This window comes from Watersipora subatra, chromosome 4 (genome assembly GCF_963576615.1).
Source record: "Watersipora subatra chromosome 4, tzWatSuba1.1, whole genome shotgun sequence".
Lineage (NCBI taxonomy): Eukaryota > Metazoa > Bryozoa > Gymnolaemata > Cheilostomatida > Watersiporidae > Watersipora > Watersipora subatra.
This window is the reverse complement of record NC_088711.1, coordinates 13233791-13256540: the sequence shown is the minus strand read 5'-3', so window position 1 is coordinate 13256540 and position 22750 is coordinate 13233791. Positions and strand designations below refer to the sequence as shown.

The 22750-nt window shown below is 35.1% G+C and overlaps 2 protein-coding genes across 3 annotated transcripts in view; both read left to right on the top strand.

Moving 5' to 3' along the window:
• The first annotated feature begins 1850 nt into the window (after nt 1-1850).
• Nucleotides 1851-9845, top strand: LOC137393097 (26S proteasome non-ATPase regulatory subunit 12-like). The gene is made up of 10 exons (XM_068079508.1): nt 1851-1949; nt 2688-2876; nt 3663-3770; nt 5087-5191; nt 5289-5441; nt 5764-5898; nt 6055-6167; nt 6860-7037; nt 7194-7271; nt 9543-9845. The coding sequence occupies exons 1-10, from the start codon at nt 1860-1862 to the stop codon at nt 9753-9755; spliced, it is 1362 nt and encodes a 453-aa protein (XP_067935609.1). The 5' UTR covers nt 1851-1859; the 3' UTR covers nt 9756-9845.
• Nucleotides 9846-10536: 691 nt separating this feature from the next.
• LOC137393758 (RNA exonuclease 1 homolog) overlaps nt 10537-22750 on the top strand; it is a 33534-nt gene continuing 21320 nt past the window's right edge. For both annotated transcript variants that reach the window (XM_068080446.1, XM_068080447.1), the window contains exon 1: nt 10537-10664. The gene's annotated coding sequence lies outside the window, so the exon portion shown is untranslated. The remainder of the gene's footprint in view (nt 10665-22750) is intronic.

Sequence of the window (22750 nt, the reverse complement as noted above, 5' to 3'; positions counted from 1 at the left end):
TGTACTATTATAGCTTGATTTGGTATCAGAAAGAGCTTTTGAAACAAATGTCACTATCCTTTTGTAATTGGCTCAAATACACACCTAATCCTGTACCACTAGCATCAGTAGTTATGATTGTCTCAAGACTGCTATCATATGCCGCTACAACTTCACGATATAACATAGCTTGTTTGGCAGTACTAAACTCAGTTTCGGTTTTATCATTCCACAAAAGCAACTCACTGAGGCATCTACTGTAGTCATTTTTTAGACTAACTGTCATCGATGACAGCCCTGGAATAAGCCTAGCGCAATATTGAATCAACTCAACAAACTTTTCTAAGCCTCTTCTTGTTTTACACTCTATTGACATGACATCACTGCAGCTAGTTTGTCTTGCAGAAGATTGATACTTTTACTACTGATATGACATTTAAGAAACTTTTAAGAACATAGACGAACATAGACGAACATAGACGAACATAGACGAACATAGACGAACATAGACGAACATAGACGAACATAGACGAACATAGACGAACATAGACGAACATATGTATATATATATATGTATATATATATGTATATATATGTCTATGTTTTTGCAAACTATTGGAATTGAACTGGCAACGATGGCAGTTGCAAGTATGCAATCATGCGCGCCTAACCACAAGGCTAAGCCATTCTTATTTTATTTAGCTCAACTATGGTATCCTTATCACGATTAAAGCTAGATAAGTACGTTTTATTATGAATTAATATTACCTTTTGCGTTTGTTCTTCTTTTGAAATTTTTAAAAGTCACTTCAAAATCCATGATTCATTTTTCTTGATTTGTAATTTTCAATTGTGCTATTTCAAATGTTCCATTACATTGCAACTGTAACAGCACAACTTTAATCTTAAATTTTCGGCTATTGCAAGAGGCAATAGCTAGAAATTGTAAAAGTAAAAAATATTCACATGGACACTCTTGAGTAGGAATTGCCTCTACATTCTCTCTCGGTTCGATCAGACAGAGTACCTTCATGCGTTTCACTTATGTATTTGTGTCAGCAAATGTGTCAGCAGAAACTTCACACAAAGCGCCTTCTTTAAAGTTTTTTATTTGCTGAAAACCTGACCTACAATGTGGAATACCAGACGTGTTGAATGGGCTGGTGCAACAACCTTCACATACTTGCTTCAACTTTAGCAAACTCTGTAGACAATAGCCACATAGGCAATATAGTGACTCTTCTTCAGCGGCAGTGACTTCCTCACATCAAGCCAGAGGTATATCTATGAGCTGAGGCTTTGCAGTTGGTACTTCTATGATAGATAGCAATAATACTCTTGTTCATCTTTTACATAGTTATAAGTTTTGGTCGGTTTGACATACTGTTGGCTTGATACGCTTTGAGATACTCTATAGCTGCAATGATATACAGCCCAAATGGGGCCAATTGGGGCTGTATATCATTGATAGCTGTTGGCACAGGACTTTTAGTCTGGTGTAAACTTAACTTACCACGCATAAGATGGTAGTGCTATACATGAAAACAATCAGAAAATTCTGAAAATCTTTTTGGTATATAAAAAGGCTATAAAAATGGTAATTTTTTTGTGTATAAGTTGTATTTCTGATTAAATGCTTCAATTTGCAACAGAACTTTATAAGACCACGTAAGTTTGCTTGAAACTCTTAAAAATATTTAAACTTCCGATGGCGTAACTCTCTCTAAACAACACTGTGACTGTACAGTACAATCGTCGGATAATAAGCCCAAAGGGTGAAGAAAAGCTAAACCATAGAGTGAGTTTAAGAGATATATCTATACGCAGAATAAACGCGTTCATTTCTAAAGGCTAATGTCAAGTCTTCCTCATCAGTAAAAATGGCTGACGAAGGAAAATTGCAGAAAATGGAAGTGGATTATAGCACCACTGTGGACGAAAAGATTCCTCAATGTGATCAACTAGCTAAAGTTAGTGTAAAATCAAAGTAGTTGTATCAATATTTTTTTAATTTTATATTATGATTGTATCTTTTTATCCATGTGCATACAGCTTTATTCTCAAATTTGTCCATTCATTCAAAGGTTTGGTGTCGTCTTCATCATTTAAAATGTGCAGTTCTGGCTGAAGATGTTGACATAATTGGACTTGAACTGAATTTTTTTACAAATAAATCTTTTTCATGGTGACACGGAAGAATAGCAGGAAAATAGTGTATTGTAGTATAAGAAATTCAAGTGTTGGTCAAAAATCCTTACTATGAATAATGAAAACATAAAATGCAAGACCACAAAAAGCCTTAATATTTACCTATACAACTAAGTCAATAAGTTTAGCATTTTTTTCAAGAACCAGTTAACTACCCCGAAGAAACATGAGGTTGAATATCTATAAAGAAAATGTGTTCATACCAACAGAAACAGACAGTGCAGTGACATAATCGGCTTTTCGTCCACGTTTTGTGTTTGCTGTGCTATTATTTCCGTTGTCAATGAGATTATGTGTTTTATCTTCAAAATTTGTGTTTACTACTTTCCCAGGAGACGGATTCAGTAATAGTAAACTGCAGAAAATGATCGCTAGCTGTGTTGGACTGAGAGTCATTATAAGAAGACACATTTGGTTACAGCTATCACAAAAAAGAGAGTGAGTTCAGTTTTTTCGGTTATGCATTTATGTATGTACAAATATATAGTGTGCTTTTTTAGCTGGGAAATGTGGCAGAAGCAGTCGAAACACTACTTGGCCTTGAAAAGCTTACAAGAACTGCAGCTGACATGCATTCTACTGCAAAACTTTTGGTGGCAGTTGTGAGGCTTTGCTATGAGGCCAAAGATTATACAGCTTTGAATGAGAATATTATTTTATTGACTAAACGGAGAGGACAGCTGAAACAGGTATGGGAAAACCAATTGGACTTACAAACAATCATCACATATAGTTTGTTTGTTATTGTTTGATATTTGTTATTATAGAATTATGATGACCACACATGAATAAATTTTTACTTTATGCTGCACATGATTGGATTTTGTTGATAATACTTTTTCCAAAAGCAGTCTTTGAAGAAAACCAGTATGATTGGTTCATGATTTAGTGACTTCATTGCGTCAATATAGTCATATTGGCTTGTTGTTTGAGATGGTTTGGTCTCTCGGATTTGAAAAAAATTAGAATGAAGTGATCAGACCAAAGCCTTGAGTACTAAAATTTTAACGAATTATTTATTTTTTCATTTGTTTGAGATATGTGCTGTGGTTTAATATCTGCAGTTAATTATATGAGCAAGTGCAAACAAAACCTTAGTCATACAGCTTTGTAAATTCAGGTTTAATATCATTGTTTTAAATTTGTTGTGTTGACCATTGATTATGCCAACATGCTGCTATTTGAAAAATAATATATTATTTAGTTTTTAACATCAAGAACTATGGACATGGATAACTATTACATAATTTAGTATGAAGTCTTTTTTGCTTATTTTTTTATATTTCTATCAGTATTATTAACCCTGTAAGTCAACAAGGTGAGATTTAAAGAAGAGAAATTAGACAGAAAGCATTTAAAGGAGACGAACAAACTAAAGAGAATCAGACTCCGAAATCAGATGCTTGCTATTATTTTTGAGTAATAATTTTAAATGTAGGCTAATGCTCTGAGCTATATGCAAACCATTATTTTAGGCTGTAACTAAGATGATCCAAGAAGCCTTCACATATGTTGGACAAATTCAAGATATGGATACAAAATTGAAGTTGATTGACACTCTCATATCGGTGACTGCTGGGAAGGTACAAGTTTACAGGATTATATTCAAAAGTTATTTTTGAACCAACCACTTAAGTCTAAGCTTTGCTATTTGCTAGTATGTAATGAGCACCTCAGGCATTTTTACTCTTGCAATTAGTAATTTTCTTAAAAATATTCTTTTACAATTTATTAGTTTACAATTAAGCTTTAATTCTTGTACTTTTTTATATGGTTACTGGTTGTATAAATTTTCAAGCTGTCCCATTTCCATGCATTATACTACATTTATATTTGAAAGCATCTCAAAAAAGGGTTTTGCTCAATTTTCATTAGACAGCAGTATGACTTGTTCCTCATAAAAATTCAGTTGTGGAACATCTTTTGTTCAAAACTTTAAATCATTACTGTCTTGTTTTGAATCGTTATTCAATGCTCTAAAATATGTATCTACAGATGAATGTGTAAATGCTTACATCATTTTCGCATTTTATTGAATAAGATGTACAATATTATAGAGCAGTACACTTTTATCAAGGATTACACTAGCTAAATGCCTAGCGTTGCACGGGTAATAAAATAATTATTCAATGAATTTAAGTAACTTAAGCTAGTAACTCAAGCTATTGTAAGTTTTTACTATAATAAAAGCATGAAGCCATGACGATGTTACAACGTGTCATGACATTGCATGTTAGTTATGCTAGTATAAGTATGTGCTGCATAAGTATGTGCACAATTATTCCATAGTATGGCTAGGGCATGTAGCATGGTGGATAGAATGTCTGCCTGCAGATCTGGAGGTTCCAAGTTCAAATCCACTGCGAAGCGAATTATTCGTACTTAAAACTTTATTGCTTTAACTGGACCTACAAATGCTGAGGTTGATATATATAGATGCTACACCTGCTTATAGCTCGTCAGAAAACAAACTAACTTTCAAAAATCTGTGTTCTAAATACATTAATTATATTATTAATAATAATACATATTTAACTACGCTATAATGGTTATGTGTCAATAGCGCTTGGTATTGGTATGTTTAGCAGCCTCAGAAGTTCTCTTTCAGATGAAGTTCTTACTTTTTACTCTAAAAGGTCTTGTTTGAAAGCTACAAAATGTTGGCGGGCAGCGTTTTTAATGTCCATATTGTCATTTGATTTTTAATACAAATATTTTCAGATTGGGGAAGCCCCACTGTAGTTTTTATTGCTTCTGGCTTTAACCTTTGGTCGTTTATAGGGAATGCAATGTTCATTTTCCATGTACTGTTAATATTGCAGTAAGTAATTGTATCTTTTATTTTCTCTGATTCAACCTTCAGCAAGTGCCAATGTGGTATTTTGCCTTCATATTGTAGATATACGTTGAGATTGAGCGAGCCAGGTTGACTAGAATTCTAGCTAGTATCAGAGAGGAGCAAGGGAACATAAAAGAGGCAGCCAATGTCCTTCAAGAGCTACAAGTAATGTCGGACAACCATATTATGTGTTTACACATGGTTTATTGCCCTTGGAAAATCAATGTTTGTAACAATAAGTTATGCGCTGCGTTATTTCCAGGTCGAAACATTTGGCTCGATGGAGAAAAAAGAAAAAGTAGAGTTCATACTGGAGCAGATGAGACTCTGCCTTGCTAAAAAGGACTACATCAGGACCTCGATAATCAGCAAGAAAATCAACACTCGCTTCTTTACCACAAGCAGCGATGTTGACGTAAGTTGGATACTAATTTACTCAGACAGACATACAGATGGTGCTGTTAGAATAATCAGAACACGTATGGTGTCAGATGGCAGACTGTTCATGTTGTGGTTGTTTGTACTTTGGGTGATTTATTTGAAAATATTCTTTCTGTTGCACAATTGCCTATGTAGGCTATTTGATGAAAAACATTTTACACATAAAAAGTATCTCTTGTGTGTATGTATCAGCTTGTGGGTTTGTAAGCTTCTATTATCTATACACCTCTCATCATTTTTCTCTTTGGTGTTCTGTGGGGAGGTTTAGTTGGTCCCTCTTTACCATCTACTTACAGGAGCTGAAACTCAAGTACTACAGGCAAATGATTGAGTTGAATGAGCAGGAGGGACAATACCTTGAGATGTGCAAGCATTTTAGAGCCATCTATCAAACAAAGATTGTGCAGGATAATGACGCTGATAAAAAAATGGTATAAGATTTTCACATCCGAGTTCTTGCATTTTTGTTGTTCGCATCAATTCACACTAACTCAATTCAACAAATTAACGTAGTATACCGGGTATATGGATACAGTTGGAAATTAAGTATATATGTAAATGTAATCCCATTGATATTAATTTGCTAGGCGTTGAAGTGTGTGGTACTCTGCATTATCTTGGCTCCATACGATAATGAACAGGCAGACCTCATACATCGTATCAAAGAAGAAAAATCATTGGAAGATATTCCTTTATACAGGTAACTGCTTGGCTTTGTTTCTTTAGAATGTATAGCTTACATTGCTGTTAGTTGACTGTATTTTAGTAACCTAAGAATAACTGTAAGAATTCCGGCATTCATATGGCTTTGTAAACCAATCAAATTCTTGCACAGGATGTTAGACCACAAATTTCACTTCCATTTATAACACTTTTCAAATATCTTTAGTCACTTCCTTCGTTTTGATAACAAATATTATTAGAACGATATCGCGAAAAAATCGATACGACTCGTTCGTTGGTAGGTCCTAAATGATTGTGATGCAAATAAAGAATTTTATGATACTAACTATAATTTTCCAGTATATTTTGAGTCATGAAATGATGATGAACAAGTGCTAAATGGATATGATGCTACTGTAAATGTTTTACAAGTTTTTTAAAATCATGCAAGCTTTTATAGTTTTAGCCCGAATAATGGTGAAATACTGTTTTTTTTCTGTTTGATGACATTTGCTGCGGGTTGCCCGACTTTTTTTACTAGTATTTTACCAAATATCATTGTATTGTGAACACATTTAAATAAATTTAATAAAAGTTTTAAAATATCAGATTGTTGAACAGATTGCCCAAAGTTAATGACACGCATTGATAAAAACGACAAGGATTCAAAGGGTTAAGCAGTTGTATTTAAGGATATGTGGAGATAGTCACTTGACACGCTGCTTGTAGAGATCTTCTGAAACTATTCACTACAACTGAGCTTATGAGGTGGCAGCACCTCTGCACAACATATGAAACACTCCTCCGCTCTGGCCTCAAGGATGATCCATGCACTCCTATGTTCATTCCTGGCACGACCCTCGGAGATGGCAGATGGACTGATCTCAAGCATAGGGTTGTTGAACACGTGAGTGCTTAAGTGAGATGAGCTCTCAGCCTTCATGCTAGTTCAACAACACTACTGTAGGATTGGTACTGTTGTATTATCATAGTGTCATAATGCCATAGTTCTTACCAAACCAGCATAATAGCCCAAGAAGTGTCATGTTTTTTTCTTTTCTAGAATATCCGTGTTATGGCTAAATATTACACACGAGTAACGATTGTAAGAATGGCGGAGCTGCTCGATCTTACCTCAGATGTGAGTAGCGACACATTGGTTCAAACAGTATTTCTAACAACAACTTGACACTCTTTTTCCTACTCTATTCTACCACCCTCCCTTGTGTTTCTTTCTAGGTCATCATTCATTCATTGGCTTAGCCGTTATAAGCTTCCTGTGTGCTTCTCTTCTCATGTTTAGGTGTGACTTTGTCTCTTAATTCAGGATTGTCTTACGATTTTTTTAAAAATTTATTCTTATAAAGTGACAGTCTGCTCTTTAGAATAATTTAAGCAGTGATGAGAATAGAAACTCTCATTGATGTGTCTGACAGTGCTAATTACTTACGGTGCTAATTACTTACGGTGCTAATTACTTACAGAGCTAATTACTTACGGTGCTAATTACTTACAGAGCTAATTACTTACGGCGCTAATTAATCAAAACTGACCTAGCAATATCCTAGCATCATTGGATAAGCCATAGGAGAGTAATTAATTAGAATGGCATTTCAGTTAATGATGCAAATCAAGTTTTTCGAAAATTCAAAATACTTCTATTGACTTATTTTGAGCATATTAAGGACTTGAATCGGTCAACCTATATAAATATATTTTGAGTTTAGTAACTGGAAAATCATTGACTAGCTAGTATATTTTCTGATGAATCCTTTGGTGGGAGATTTTAATGCCATTCTTTTAGTCGTTTAAAGGTTGACATGCAACAAAATTCACATTACAGCAGTTATTTGATATGAAAAGATTCACCATGTCTTACTCTGTTGTGTTGTAGGTGCAAAATATGTGGGAATGTGATTACAAGCTCTTAAAAGCTCAAAAACGAACAGTTAATCGCAGCCACACGAGACCGCCGTAGTTTGGATTCTCTTTCCAAAACGGCTCAAATGTGACGTAGCTGTGTTAGGTGGTTTCTGTTTACACTTTCATACAACCTTATTCGTCAAAATATTTCACAAATATACTTCACGCATTCAATAAAACCATGTCTATTGTTCTTACGCGTCTGTTTTATCGTCATTTGAATGCTGTCACTTTTAGCAGTGATATCTTATAACTTACCGTAAAAATTCGTTTAATTTTTTAGCCTTAGCTTCAAGGAGTACATATCATTGTCTGATAATCATGACGAGCCTGTTGGTCATTTGTGATAATCGAAAAGTGCTGCAGAAATTATTTGCGAAGTATTAGGTCACATGATCAGATTACGACTTGCCGATTAGACTAAACTGAAACAAAACTGTAAAGTAGCGAGCATCTATATTTGATACGGGGTCTTCGGTAAAACCCGAAGTGTTTGTCATAAACTAGTGCTACCATAAGTTTTATATTGAGCTTTTTATTGGCCTCTCAATTCACGGGAGAATATCACGTGACAAGACGATAACCAAATTTCATGACTACGTCAGAGAAATAGAGAGATTTCAATCTACGGCGGCTTTTCGTTTTTAAGCTTTCAAGAGCTTGTAATCATATTTCCATACATGTGGCACCTACAACACAACAGAGTAAGACATGGTGAATCTTTTGATACCAAATAACTGTAATGTGACTTTTGTTGCAAGTCAACCTTTAATAGTTTTTGAAGGATCCAATTATATTTTACCATTTATAGAAGGTTTTTTTCTCTATTTATAAAACGTAGGTTGCTAATTACGGAAGGTAAATGTTGTATTCAGAGTTTTACAGCTTCTGTCAGCAATCAGATTGGTCTGACGTTGATAAGGATCATAAAATTCGTCACTCCATCTTATTTGAGTATGTAGCATATAGCCTATGCCTAATTTCTTTTTACTCGTATTGATGATGCTTGTGACATTGTAAAATGATGGAGCTCATAGGTGGGAAAACGTAAACTTGAATGGTAAATATCGTAAACTTGCTTACTCTCAACAAATCTATGTAGACCTTAAATTCATTTGCTAAAAAAGCTTGACTATTTTTTTCCGTCAGAGATGTATTGTTAACTTCTGGGAGCATAAAAATTGTACATGCGTATGTATGGCAGTCAGGTCATCACAGCAAGCCGTTGCTCAATTATTTGTCATTTTCTCCTCTCCCATACTCTGGGAACTAGTTTATAGCATTGCGTAGAAACCGTCATGAACCCTCACTCTCTTCTGTGTATTCTTTATATTCAAAGTTTATATAGGTCTGTATTCTGATGATCCGATAAAAGTGAGGTACAGTTTTTACAGTAAGATAAACTACTAAGAAAATTAGTCATTAAGGCTATTGTACTAGTAAAGAATTAGTACATTCGCTTTTAAGTACAGTACCTTGTTTCTTGTAGGAAACAGAAGAGTTTTTGTCAAAGCTTGTTGTGAAGAAGACAGTCTCGGCAAAGATAAACAGGCTCAGTGGCATCATTCAATTTGCTAGTAGCAAAAATCCCAATGATATATTGGATGACTGGTCTCGGAACATTCAAGAACTCATGAATCTAGTTAAGAAGTCGACACATTTGATCACAAAAGAGGAAATGGTGAACAAGTTGCAAAGATGACTTTAGTTTACCGTTATCTCTATGTGTGTGTAAACAGTTATTGTGTTTAAACGTCTTTAATGTCAATAAATATTTTATCTCCCAACAGAACTATGAATACATTATTTCATTATAAGCTAAAAAATAGCTTTTTTGTATGATTTGTAACAACTGATTGAATTGTTTTTCCAAAACACGACCAGTATAAAGTTCTTCGAAAATCTGCTGTAGCTCTAATTTCTATAGAGAACTCTTTTGTTTGGTCCTGGACAATATTTTGTCGTGTAATGAGTTTGTTTGCTTTGTAAACAATTAGGTTACAAGAACAGAGAAGACTGAAGTGAAAGCATTACGTGTTACATCATGTTTGATGAATTCTTCCTATTGGTACATCACAAAAGGCGTATTTATAACATTGAAGCCTAAATTCATGATTCACGTCTAGTCACATCTAATTTGGTATCCAAAACTTGAAACAGTTGTTAGGACGATGTTATTGTATAAACACCTTCAGCCACCAACCTTTAGTGGTGATTAAATTATTAAAATATAAAATGTTTTACAAGAATATTTGCTAGACTTTTATCAATACATCGTTATTTTATAGAGGACACATTCTTATACCACAATTCTACCGAGGTCCTACAGAGATTCATAAGGTTTTTTCGTTCATAGAAGTTGTCTGTCCGTACTTAGCACAGTTCTTTAGTTCAGCGACGGCGTGCCATTTCACAACTATTGGTTGGTCTATTCGTTCAACTATGCCTTGCCCTTGCATTAATGATTCCACTAAATTGGTTTTCTATTAATTAACAACCAACTCATTGGATCGTCTTCTGGATATTACCAAACTACATGTACCCAGTTCTATGATCGAAAGGCAACAAATATTGTAGTTAATAGGAAATAATTCGTCTGATTGATGAAGTCGTAAGTTATTTCAAATGTAACAGAAAAACCGCTGAAATGTTTCGTTCTGACGAACTAAATTACATAGATGAGCACTAGCCATGCATGGTTTTGTTGTACCCATTAATATTTATGGCGTCAATGTCTTATTATTTCACAATATTATAGTAATTTTGCAATCAATTAACTGTGCTTCATTATTTGTGCTTTTACAACCTTTATCAGACGTAGATTTCTTCATACGCTGTACCGTTCCAATAATTTCGCTATGGAGGAGCCGCCAGTCGGAGCTGCCAGCAAAACGCTGGAAGACTTTTTTAAGTATGTAGCTCAAAGTTTTGTACATAGTTTATTTAGTTGTTTTTCATATTTGATTGCAAGTTTGAATTCGGTGCCATTCACATTTACCAGTTTTGTGATGTAGTTTTTACTAACTGAGTATGGAACGGCTTTATTAAACAATTTTCCCCTATTTGGTGTATAGCGAATTTTTAACAGACTTAATTGTTATGAGTCAAAACTGTCTTAGGCTTCTGTGCTGGTTGTTAATAACAACCGTTCTCCAAGGCGCATTTGTAGTGGCTGCCAGTAAAATCATGCACAGGTATAATAACAAATAGATGACGAAACAAATAGACATAATATGATGACATAACACACAACCGTGGTACAAAGAGACGTAATATGGCGGAATAGCCTACATAAATAGATAAAGGCAATACACAAAATAGTGATAGGCTAATCAACGAATAAGGTAATTAATTGATAGGAAGCAATACAATCAAAGTGTTTGCTAATGGCTTACGCACAAGTACATGTTACTAAAATATTGTACTTGGAGTAATAAAACACGTTACGCAGAAAATGCTAGTATTAGTTGCTATAACTCTCAAAATTATAACAACATAATCTTAGCAAACTTGTTGATAACTATCTTCTAGCCAATCTGCAATTGGCATGAATGTAACTGGCCAATATGATATACTAGTAGAATGCCCAACGTTGCATAGGTAATAAAAAGGTTTTGCATAGTAAATTTATTTTTAATCAACCAACACACAACATTTACCATTTTAACTTTTAATTGAAGGTATTTGTTAATTTCTCGGTGTCTGACCAATGCATAATTCAAGTATTCAAAAGCTCGAGGCTAAAACAGATGGTTTAGCTCGAAGCTAAAACAGATTGTTGAAAAACATTTCGTAATTCTTATGCTGTACATTTTTTAAAGATTTAAATAGCTTATAGGTAAACAGTGGCAGGTAATGTAGTTGTCATTATATAAGTTTCTTTACCCAATGACTTTGAGTAACTTAAGCTAGTAATATAAGCTAATAGTTTAATCTTTACTACAATAAAAGCTGTGTCTGTTGGAAGCCAGCTAAGATGGTTAGGAAAAAAATTTCTCTTTCCAGGAATTGAACTCACACATTTAGATCGTGAATGTGAAGCCAAGAGCACTACCACTAAATCATGCAGCCACATTGTGGAATAATTGTCCATATAATCATTACAAATCATGATTTCTCACGGCACACTGGTTTGCAAGCATGTGTATTTTAACCAATCGCTATTAACTGGACATATGAATGACGACAGACAAAAAACACTTGATTTTATATACCGTGAAACCTCTAATTGAACCCCGTTGCACTTTATTTTCAACCCTTACTCTACAGTGGCGGTCAATTAAAGGCGGTGTTCAAATAGAGGCTGGCGGTGTATTTTTCAATCGGCTCGTCAGAATTTTCGGAAAATAAATTTAGCCCTATTACGGGCAAAGCAAATGTTGCCTATATTTTGATCACTTTTTTCTGTAGAGCGTTATTAAACCTTTTGAATACAATAAATCTGCTAACTTACCTCCAACTTGTCAAAGATCTCTTACATATGCATCGAGAAATATCTCTACCATTTGATATCTATTACTTGCAATTTACCTGCGGTGATATTATAGCCTGTGTCTTTCTTTGCAATTTGTTGGCGTTTTCAATTTTTATTTCATTCTAAATTTGAAGACATGTTACTATTAAAATCCGTGAATAATTAGTTTCATTTTTTAACACAGGGGAGAATAACTACTACCACAGATTAAAAACTAGCCGCTAGGCTGAGTTAGTAAACGTGGCGGAGTTCCAAACCCCTTTAAAATCATTGTCGGGGCTTTGAGTTAAGCCCATTGCCAACGCATCACACTTCTTTACAAAGTTTTTCAAGGTTGTCACAAGTTATTCGGAAATCGGCACAGCATCGTCATGAGAAAAATCTCTTCTGCAATTTTTTACGTTGAAAAAACTCATAACTTACCACAAGTTTTTGGTTCACTGAAGGCCTCTAAATTGATGAACATTTAGGAAAACCTATAGATGCAGCCAAAAATTTATAGTTTAGCATGATCGACATAAATTTTTCAGCTAAATAGAAACCTGGATACGTGGTATACACACGTGAAGGTTTTCCTCTATTACTAGCTGCTTTCACGGATTAATTTATTCGAGAATGTGTTCATCCACGAATAATTTAGTCCGCGAATATGCATGAACAGACAATTTTCGCGAAATTTAATTCCGCGACTAATTTCATCCTGTAGGGTATATTTGACAATATTGCATAAAAACTCATTTATATGTTTGCTACAGTTTGCAGCCAAAACTAGCTTTTTATGTGCAATAGAAGTGGGGTTATGAGCATCGATGCATTGTAAGCCGTGTTAAGATAGCCGTAAGGATGTTATTAAATAACATGCTATAAATCTGCATATTTATAAGTTTTATAATGATAATCTATCAAATGATAAAAATATATTTTCATGAACAAGCGACATAAACAAACCATACTTATATTACATGCAGAAACAAAAATTATCGCTTTTAAAACAAATATTTCCATCGTTTGCCCGCATAGCTGCGTTCTGATTGTTGCTTTCAACGAAATGAACATCTTTTAGTTGTCCAATAGCAAAATTTATCCAGGCAGTGCCGGGTAGTAAAGCGAATTTGGATATAAGCGTTCTAACATGATGCATTTGCCATCGATGAACAGTAGTGCTGGTTTTTTTGATAGTTAATTCTAATGGAGTAGGAAATTCAAAACATTTGGAGATCATTGTGTATTTTGAAATCAGAGCTTAGATGTTCTGAACTTGACAACTCGCTCACTTTATCTCATTTTATATGGCTAATCTCGCATCTGCAGACTGATCGAGTAAATATTAAATTAAACAAATGATAAAACAATGTTATCAAAATTCTTAATCTTGATAGCAAACATTTCACCACAAGCAGTACAAACCTATACAGTCATTTAGAATGTCTGTTCTTGGGTATGATTTTGCGTTAACTCTGTCAAATACCAAGTTCTTACTACCCATTTATACAGTAGGTTGAATATTTATATATGAAGTTTAAGGTTGGTTCACTCCTCTTCTTATTACGTACAGCATCTATTCCTTACTTATGTTTATGGCCATTAGTTTTTGCTAATGCACATCAAAATGTCGAAACAGCATAAAAAATTCATCTAATACCAGTCTTAATACAATTCTAAATGTGATATTGCTGTGGCTTACAGAACATTAAAAAATTGTACCAAACCACCTTAAACCACCTTAAACCATCCCTAGACTTGTGCTTATGTTTTCCTGAAAGCTGTGCTGTGGTATGGGATTTGATTCCAATTTTTCTCACCGTAGAGTTCTGCTTTAATCTATATATATAAATTTCAATTTTTGTCTTTTGTCTTTTGTCATCACTGTGTCCAGCTAAAGCAAATAGAATTTTGCATTGAAAAATCACCACCATAATGGAATTGAACTCGCAACGATGGCAATTGCAACTATGCAAACATGCGCGCCTAACCACAAGACTATGCCATTCTTATTTTATTTAGCTCAACTATGGTATCCTTATCACGATTAAAGCTAGATAAGTACGCTTTATTATGAATTAATATTACCTATTGTGTTTGTTCTTCTTTTGAAATTTTTAAAAGTCACTTCAAAATCCATGATTCATTTTTCTTGATTTGTAATTTTCAATTATGCTATTTCAAGTGTTCCATTACATTGCAACTGTAACGGCACAACTTTAATCTTCAATTTTTGGTTATTGCAAGAGTCAATCGTTAAAAATTGTAAAAGTAAAAAATATTCACCTGGACATCCTTGAGTAGGAATTGCCTCTACACTCTCTCTCTCCCTCGGCTCGATCAGACAAAGTACACTCATGTGCTTCACTGATGTATTTAATTTCGATGTCTCGTTTTCATGTTTGTGGCAATACCGGCTATTGAGAGGTACCAGTATATCATAAAACCTCTAATTAAATACCATGGCGCTCTTTTTTTCAACCCTTCCTCTATATTGGCAGTCAATTGGAGGGGCGTTCAAATAGAGAGTGGCATTGTATTTTTCTCAGGGATAAATTTAGCCCTTTTACGGGCAAAGCGAATGTCACCTATATTTTGCCCTCTCTTTCCGGCGGAGCACTATCAAACCTTTTCAATGCAACAAATCTGCTAACTTACCTGCAACTTTTCAAATATCTCTTAATAAATATGCATTGAGGAACCGAGAAATATCTCTACTAGTTGATATCTATTGCTTGTAATTAACCTACGATGATATTATAGCCTGTGTCCTGCTTTGAAATTTTTTGGAGCTTTCGATTTTGATTTTATTCTAAATTTGAAGACATATTGCTATATCTATCTTTACAAATGTTGCATAAAAGCTCATTGCATTCATTGATATGTTTGCTACAATTTGCAGCCAAAACTAGCTTTTTATGTGCAATAGAAGAGGAGTTACGAGCGCCGATCAATTGTAAAATCAGATTACCGCAATGATGCCATCAAATAATATGCTGTAAATCTGCAAATTTATAAGTTATATAATGATAATCTATCAAATGCTACAAATATATATTCATGAACAAGTAACATAAACGAACCATACTTTTATTAACTGCAGAAACTAAAATTAACGTTTTAAAACAAAAATCTTTGCATCGTTTGCTAGGATAGCTGCGTTCTGATTTCGATGTTTTGATGGAACGAACATTTTGTGATTATCCAATACTTTCCACAATGTCTTCAGACCTCAACTCTTTTTCTGCACTGCTGAACTAGTTGATATTATCTTTTGCGCGTTGCATTTAGCACAAATGCAATGACTAAAGGTTTTGCTCGTAAATGTACCATCATAAATGTAAATCATTTTTATTTGCATGTATGTACTTTGAAGTATCAAGACTGCTGTTGAGTAACTTGAAAGCAAAAAAATCAATTATTCTATTATTGAAAAGCTAAAGGCTATATTTTTATCATTCATTAAATATTTTTGATATTTATGCTTTTTCTAGCTATAAAGCTAACAAATCGCTATATAAATGAAATCATATTCTGTACTCATCAGTCTAATCTCAAATTACGAATAAACTACTACTGTTATTCAAACACTGAAAGGACTCATTATTTCAAACCTTTAAAATAACCACATTATAAACTTCAAGTTATTGAGAAACAACAGAAGTTTTTGGCGACAAAGACTAAAACCTACAGGTAAGACAGGAGTACTTGTTTACACCATATCATCCGATAATGGCAGAGGCAATTGACAAACTGATTAAGCTGATCCAGTCGCAGCAAGAAGAAGCTAAACAAGCTAGACAAGAACAAGAGCGAATTAGACAAGAACAAGGGAAAGCTAGACAAGAACAAGAGCAAGCTAGACAAGAACAAGAGCAAGCTAGACAAGAACAAGAGCAAGCTAGACAAGAACAAGAGCAAGCTAAACAAGAACAAGAGCAAGCTAAACAAGAACAAGAGCAAGCTAGACAAGAACAAGAGCAAGCTAGACAAGAACAAGCGCAAGCTAGACCAAAACAGTAGGACGAAAATAGAAAATTAATAGAACCAACTCTGGAAAAAGCTAAGGGAAAGAAAACGTCGACAGCATCTGTACCGAAATTTCATGAATATCTAACAACAGAGTTACTAACAACCTACACGGACAGATTCAACACCTTCATAGAAGCTAATTCAATTCCACCTGAGAAGGTGGCAGGAGTTTTTCTCAATCAACGCCCAGCACTATATAAACAACTAAGCCACATCAGCACAGCTAGGTACATAATGATTGGCATAATGAATGCTTAAATCATTGATAGCTAAAGCTATCAATAATTTAGGCATAGAGGAAATAGTTAATTTTTTAAAAGAACAATTCAACTCAGCACGATTTATTGTAAGAGAACGCTACCGATATTGGAGTGATATGCAGCGGAAATCAGGAGAGCCAATTCCAGAACTTGCAGCAAGAATACGTCAAAATGCTACAACTTGTGCTTTCTCAGACATCATAGATCCATTAGATGAAGCGTTGAGAACAAGATTCATTTGTTCTGTCAACAATGAGGCAGTACTAAAATCTTTTTTTGAAGTCAAATATGTGGAACTAACATTCAATAAATCCATTCAAATAACTCAGAAGACAAAAGAAGCACCCAGAGTTGCCAAGAAAACTGTTTATGAAAAGTAGCCAAGACTGAAGTAAGTTTTCACACAGAAGAAAAGCTATGCACCATCAACACAACAGCCAGGAAGCAACTAGACCATTACAGAAGAAGCCATGCTACAGATGTAATAAAGTTGGACACCTACTAGATAACTGCCGGTTCGAATCTGCAAGTTGCAATTTTTGTTACAAAATAGACATATTGAGCCAGCATGTATTAAAAAGAAGACAACTTTTACACCAGTAAAAAAAATTGAAACTACACATGACAAAGACTTCCGCTAATTCCGTACCTAGATTACATGAGGAAATAGAACTGCAAGGGCAAGCTTTCACCATGAAACTTGACATAAGAGCCTGTAACAACTTCATAGCTCAACAGATTTGGAAGCAGCTAGAAAAGCCTGACCTTCAATCTACACAAGTGGACAACAAATCGGCTTCAGAACACATGTTTAAGACCACATAAAAATGTAACATTGGAGCCAAACTACCTCTACAGCAACAGAAAACTCTACAGTTTTTAGTAAGCACGGTCCAAGACCTCAATCTACTAGGAAAAACAGCTATGAAGCAATTAGGAATCTCCATAGATGGTAAAATAAAAGAACACAATTTCTACAATCACCACAGACCAGCCAGACACATTACAGGAAGATCGCAAACAACTATGTGAAGAATTCCCTCACCTTTTCAACAACAAACTTGAATGTCTCAAAGACTACCAACTGGAGATAAACTTCAAAGCTACAGCTACACCAAAGTTTTGCAGAGCACGACCGTTTGCAATATTTGATGACTTAAATAGAGCTTATGATGCAGGAATAGCCAAAGAGATTTAGGAGCCAACACAATTTGAAGGTTATGGCACACCGGTGGTACCAGTCAGAAATCAGAAACTACCAGAACATAACTCTGCAGACATTAGAGTTTGTGGAGGCTACTCCAAGACAGTGAACCATCAATTGGAGACCCACAGACAACTCATTCCCCTCCCAGAGAACTTAATTCGCAGACTAGGAGGATATGGCTACACCAAAATAGACTCAGAAGATGCATATAACCAAATAACCTTAGGACCAGAGACCCACAAAAAGCTAGCATTGTCTACACATAGAGGAGTTCTGCTACAGAAGAGACTTCTTTTTGGCATTAGTTTAGCATCAGGTCATTTTCAAAAGATTATGGAACAACTCACACAAAATGTACCAGGAGGTGCAGTCTGCCTGGATGACTTTTTGGTCAGGGGATCTGATGCTAACAGACATCTACAAAATCTAAGGAAACTACTACAGAAGCTATCTGACAATGGACTGAGATGCAATTTGGAGAAATGCTGTTTTGCACAACCTACAGTTGAATATCTGTGACACAAGCTCACTCCTAATGGAATAACTAAAGGAAAGAAAGCAGACGCAGTCATGCAGATGCCACCACCTACTAATGAGACAAGAGCTACGATCTTTTTTAGGATCTACACATTTCTACAGCAAATTTCTACCTAACTTATTAACAATAACAAAGCCACTACACAGATTGACTCGAAAAGATGAAAAATTGAGTTGGTGCCCACAGCAGCAGACAAGTTTTAACAAGATTAAAGAGATGCTTTCAACAGACCAAGTGTTAACCTATTTTGATCCAGTATTAGACATCAGAATTTCCTGTGGTGCTTCAGAAACTGGAATAGGAGCTGTTATATTTAACGGTATCCTGGTAGTGAAGGGAGGCTAATCTCCAACATCTCAAAGACCCTCACTAACATGCAAAAGTAGTATGGACAAGTTTAGAAAGAGGCACTCTCTAGCATATTTGCTCTAAAGAATTTCCATTAGTTTATATATGGGAGATGATTTATTCTAGTCACCGACCGTAAGCCTCTTCTAGCCTTGTTTGGATCAACAAAAGGAGTTTCAGCACTTGTAGCCAACCGATTATCTAGATGGGCCTTAACTGCTCAACCAATACAACTATGCTATAGAACATAGATCTGGCAAATATCACCAAAACGCTGATGCTCTCAGTAGATTACCAGTAGGACCAGATGAGGAATTTGACAAGATGGAAGATAAAGAAGATGCTGATATTGTATGCACAATTCACACCATCAGTCGTCAGCTCAATTCTACAGATAATGAAATAGTATCTAAAGAGGCTTTCAAAGACCCAGTTCTAGCAGCATTGATGAATTACACTACAGAAGGATGGCCTCATAACAATGAGACAATAGAAACAGCATACAAGAAGATGGCAGACTCGCTGTCACTAACAGAAGGATGCCTATTATATGGAGCCAGATCGATCACTCCTTTGAGCCATCAAAAGCAAATCCTCCAGATCTTGCATCTTGGACACTTTGGAATGGAGAGAATGAAGAAAAAATGAAGAAAGAATTGATGCTGACATAGAAGATACCTGCTGACAATGTATACATGTTGAAAAACGTCAACGCCAACCACAGAAGTATGCAATTCACCCATGGACGTTTCCTGAAAAGCCATGAAGCAGACTTCACTTGGATCATGCGGTAAACTTTATGGGGAGCAACTGGCTAGTAATGATCGATGCATATTCCAAATATCCATCTATTCATTCACAAGACCTCTTCAACGTCTACCAAAGCAACAACTGACATATTAGAAGAGTATTTGCTCATTTTGGATACCCGCACACAACAGTGACTGACAATGCTACTAGCTTCACTTCAGAGGAATTCCAAACTTGGTGTAGAGAGAGAAGTATACAGACGGTTCCCTACTTACGAACATTCGAGTTACGAACAACGGTACATACGAACGCATGTACGTTGTTCGTAACTCGATTAACTTTCGAATTATTTGTTTGAACTTTGTTTGAACTTTACATACGTATTGTAAAGAGATTTGCCAGCCTTTACTTGGCAAGATCTTTACTAATAAATAAAGATAAGAGAGTGCCTGTAATTAATTAAAGTGCTTTTAATTAGCGAAGGAAATTCACCAGCCGAGGAGCATACGGCTATCTGCTCTGCTCAACTAAATGGGCGCACTCATTTATATAAAATAATATCAACCGTTCCGGCTAACGGCAAACGGTAAGAACACCGGCTAACAAGGTGAATGAATAGGACCGCTAGCGCGTTGGAATGACAACAATCTAAGTGACGATAAGTGATAGTATTATGACGGTATATCAGATGTAACAATAGCATAACGAGTGAGACAGCGATATAATAAACGGACAACACATACAAAAAAATAAGACAACAACGATAAGTGATAGCATAACGATTAAAACAACAATGTAATAGAAAGGACAATACATACCATAAATAAGAAATGCAGTGTCATGGCCCGGCGTCCACCAAAGTATTATTTCCATTTTATTAAATATTTTTTCTCAGTACAAACCAATACAGGTTAATTATACAAGCCTTAAACATACTTATATAAACCTTCAATATACTTATATAGGCCTTAAACATAAATTATAATACAAAATATAGCACAGAAGCAACTTACGAACAAATTCACCTTACGAACAACCGTCCGGAACGTAACGCGTTCGTAGGTTGGGAACCGTCTGTAGTTCACTTAACAGGAGCACCTTACTATCCAGCAACCAATGGAGCTGCAGAAAGACTAATACAGACATTCAAAAAAGAAATTAAAGAAATCTGAACTTTCACCAAAAGCAGCTCTACAACAGTTCTTAATGCAGTACAGGAGAACACCGCTACCAACTGGATTCTCACCAAGCCAACTACTAAATGGAAGACAGATCAGATGCAAGATTGACACCCTACGTCCATCTCCAGCTCACTTGGTACAACAACACCAGTCGACAGTGGCAAACCAGGCAAACCAATCTACAAATCAAACTCACAAGATAGCAGCAAGAAAACACGTATACTCCATAAAAGATGTGTGCTATGCACGCTATTATGGACCAAAGACAAGTAGGACAGCTTAGATGGGTTCCAGCTATAATTACTAAACTCTATGGAACTCACAGCGTGAATGTGAAGGTTGTACCAAAGGGTCCACCTGGAGATGACATGTTGAGCAGTTACAAAGAAGACACGCGACCGAAGATGAATATGGAGCACACAACCCTCGCAGATCTAGATGTAACAGACAGACTTAATACACGCCTTTGGCTTGGTCAGAAGGTGTTGAGATACTTGAAAGCAAAGAAATCAATTATTCTATTATTGAAAAGCTAAAGGCTATATCTTTATCATTCATTAAAGCTTTTTGATACTTATGCTTTTTTTAGCTATAAAGCTAACAATTTGAATATATAAATAAAAATATATATAAAACAATATAAATAAAATCATATTCTGTACTCAACAGTCTAATCTCAAGTTACGAATAAACTTCTACTATTATTCAAACACTAGAAAGACTCGGTATTTCAAACCTTTGAAATAACCACATTATAAACTTCGAGTTATTGAGAAACATAACAACCGCGTTAAACAAGGAGCTACTATTACCCTGATACAGTCATGGATTGTATCTATGGTGCTGCTTTCAAAGTTTTGACGAGAAAAAGTGCAAAGCTTTGGAGTTGGACTACAAGAGAATTGATTGATGTAAAGGGTTCGTTATTAGTACGATTTTATGAACATTTCTCTCCTAATCACTAAAGAAGATTGTCAAAGTGGCAGTCAAATGGAGGTGGCGTTCATATGGAGGGTGGTGCTTTATTTTCAACACTTCTCTCATAGTGGCGGTCAAATAGAGGTGGCATTCAAACAGAGGTGGGATTCAATTAGAGGTTTTACGGTAGTTATATTCAGTTTTGATGGATAGCTTCTGCAGCAACAGTAATCACATTTTTATAGGCACTATGTACTTTTTGTTATTATTAATTCAACATGTTCATGATTTTTATTTTTTGTTTTATGGGTTCAATTTAATTGTATCAATATCAATTCACTTTTTATTGCAACCATTGTAACAGAACAGACTTTATTTAGCCATTACTTGCTAATTACTTCACATTTAAACACCTTTACAGTTGTTTCAATTTTTTTCTACTTTATTTGAACTGCACAAAGCACTTTTTTCATGATAGGAAGTTTAAAAATTATGATGGTAAATGTTGTATATAATGAGAATAAATTTTTTGTACAAATACTTTTTTATTACCCGGACAACGCCCGGCATTCACCTAGTGTATATATACAGATCTCAGTGATTGTTGTTTGTGTGTCCAGTTATAGCGATAAAGATTTAGGCAGCAAAAATCTGCTTCGCACTAGATTTGTGGATCCTCAGTCTGCAGGCAGATGTTCTACTCACTAGGCCAATCGGCTACATTGTTGTACAATGGGATAATTGTAGTCATAGTCATTACATCGATTAAAATACGCACGCTTGAAGCACTTGTGAAAATTCTATTGGTTATTACTTGCACGCTTCAAGATCATGATTGTAAGGAAGATCATGGCGTGTAATGTCACATGTAATGAATACAAGCTGTCTTCACAGCTCTTATTATAGTGAAGATTTAGACATGCTTAGGTTGCTAGCTTAAGTTACTCAAATTATCCAGTTTGCTAATTTTGCCATTGTCTAATTAGTCAACATAGCCAATGGCAACT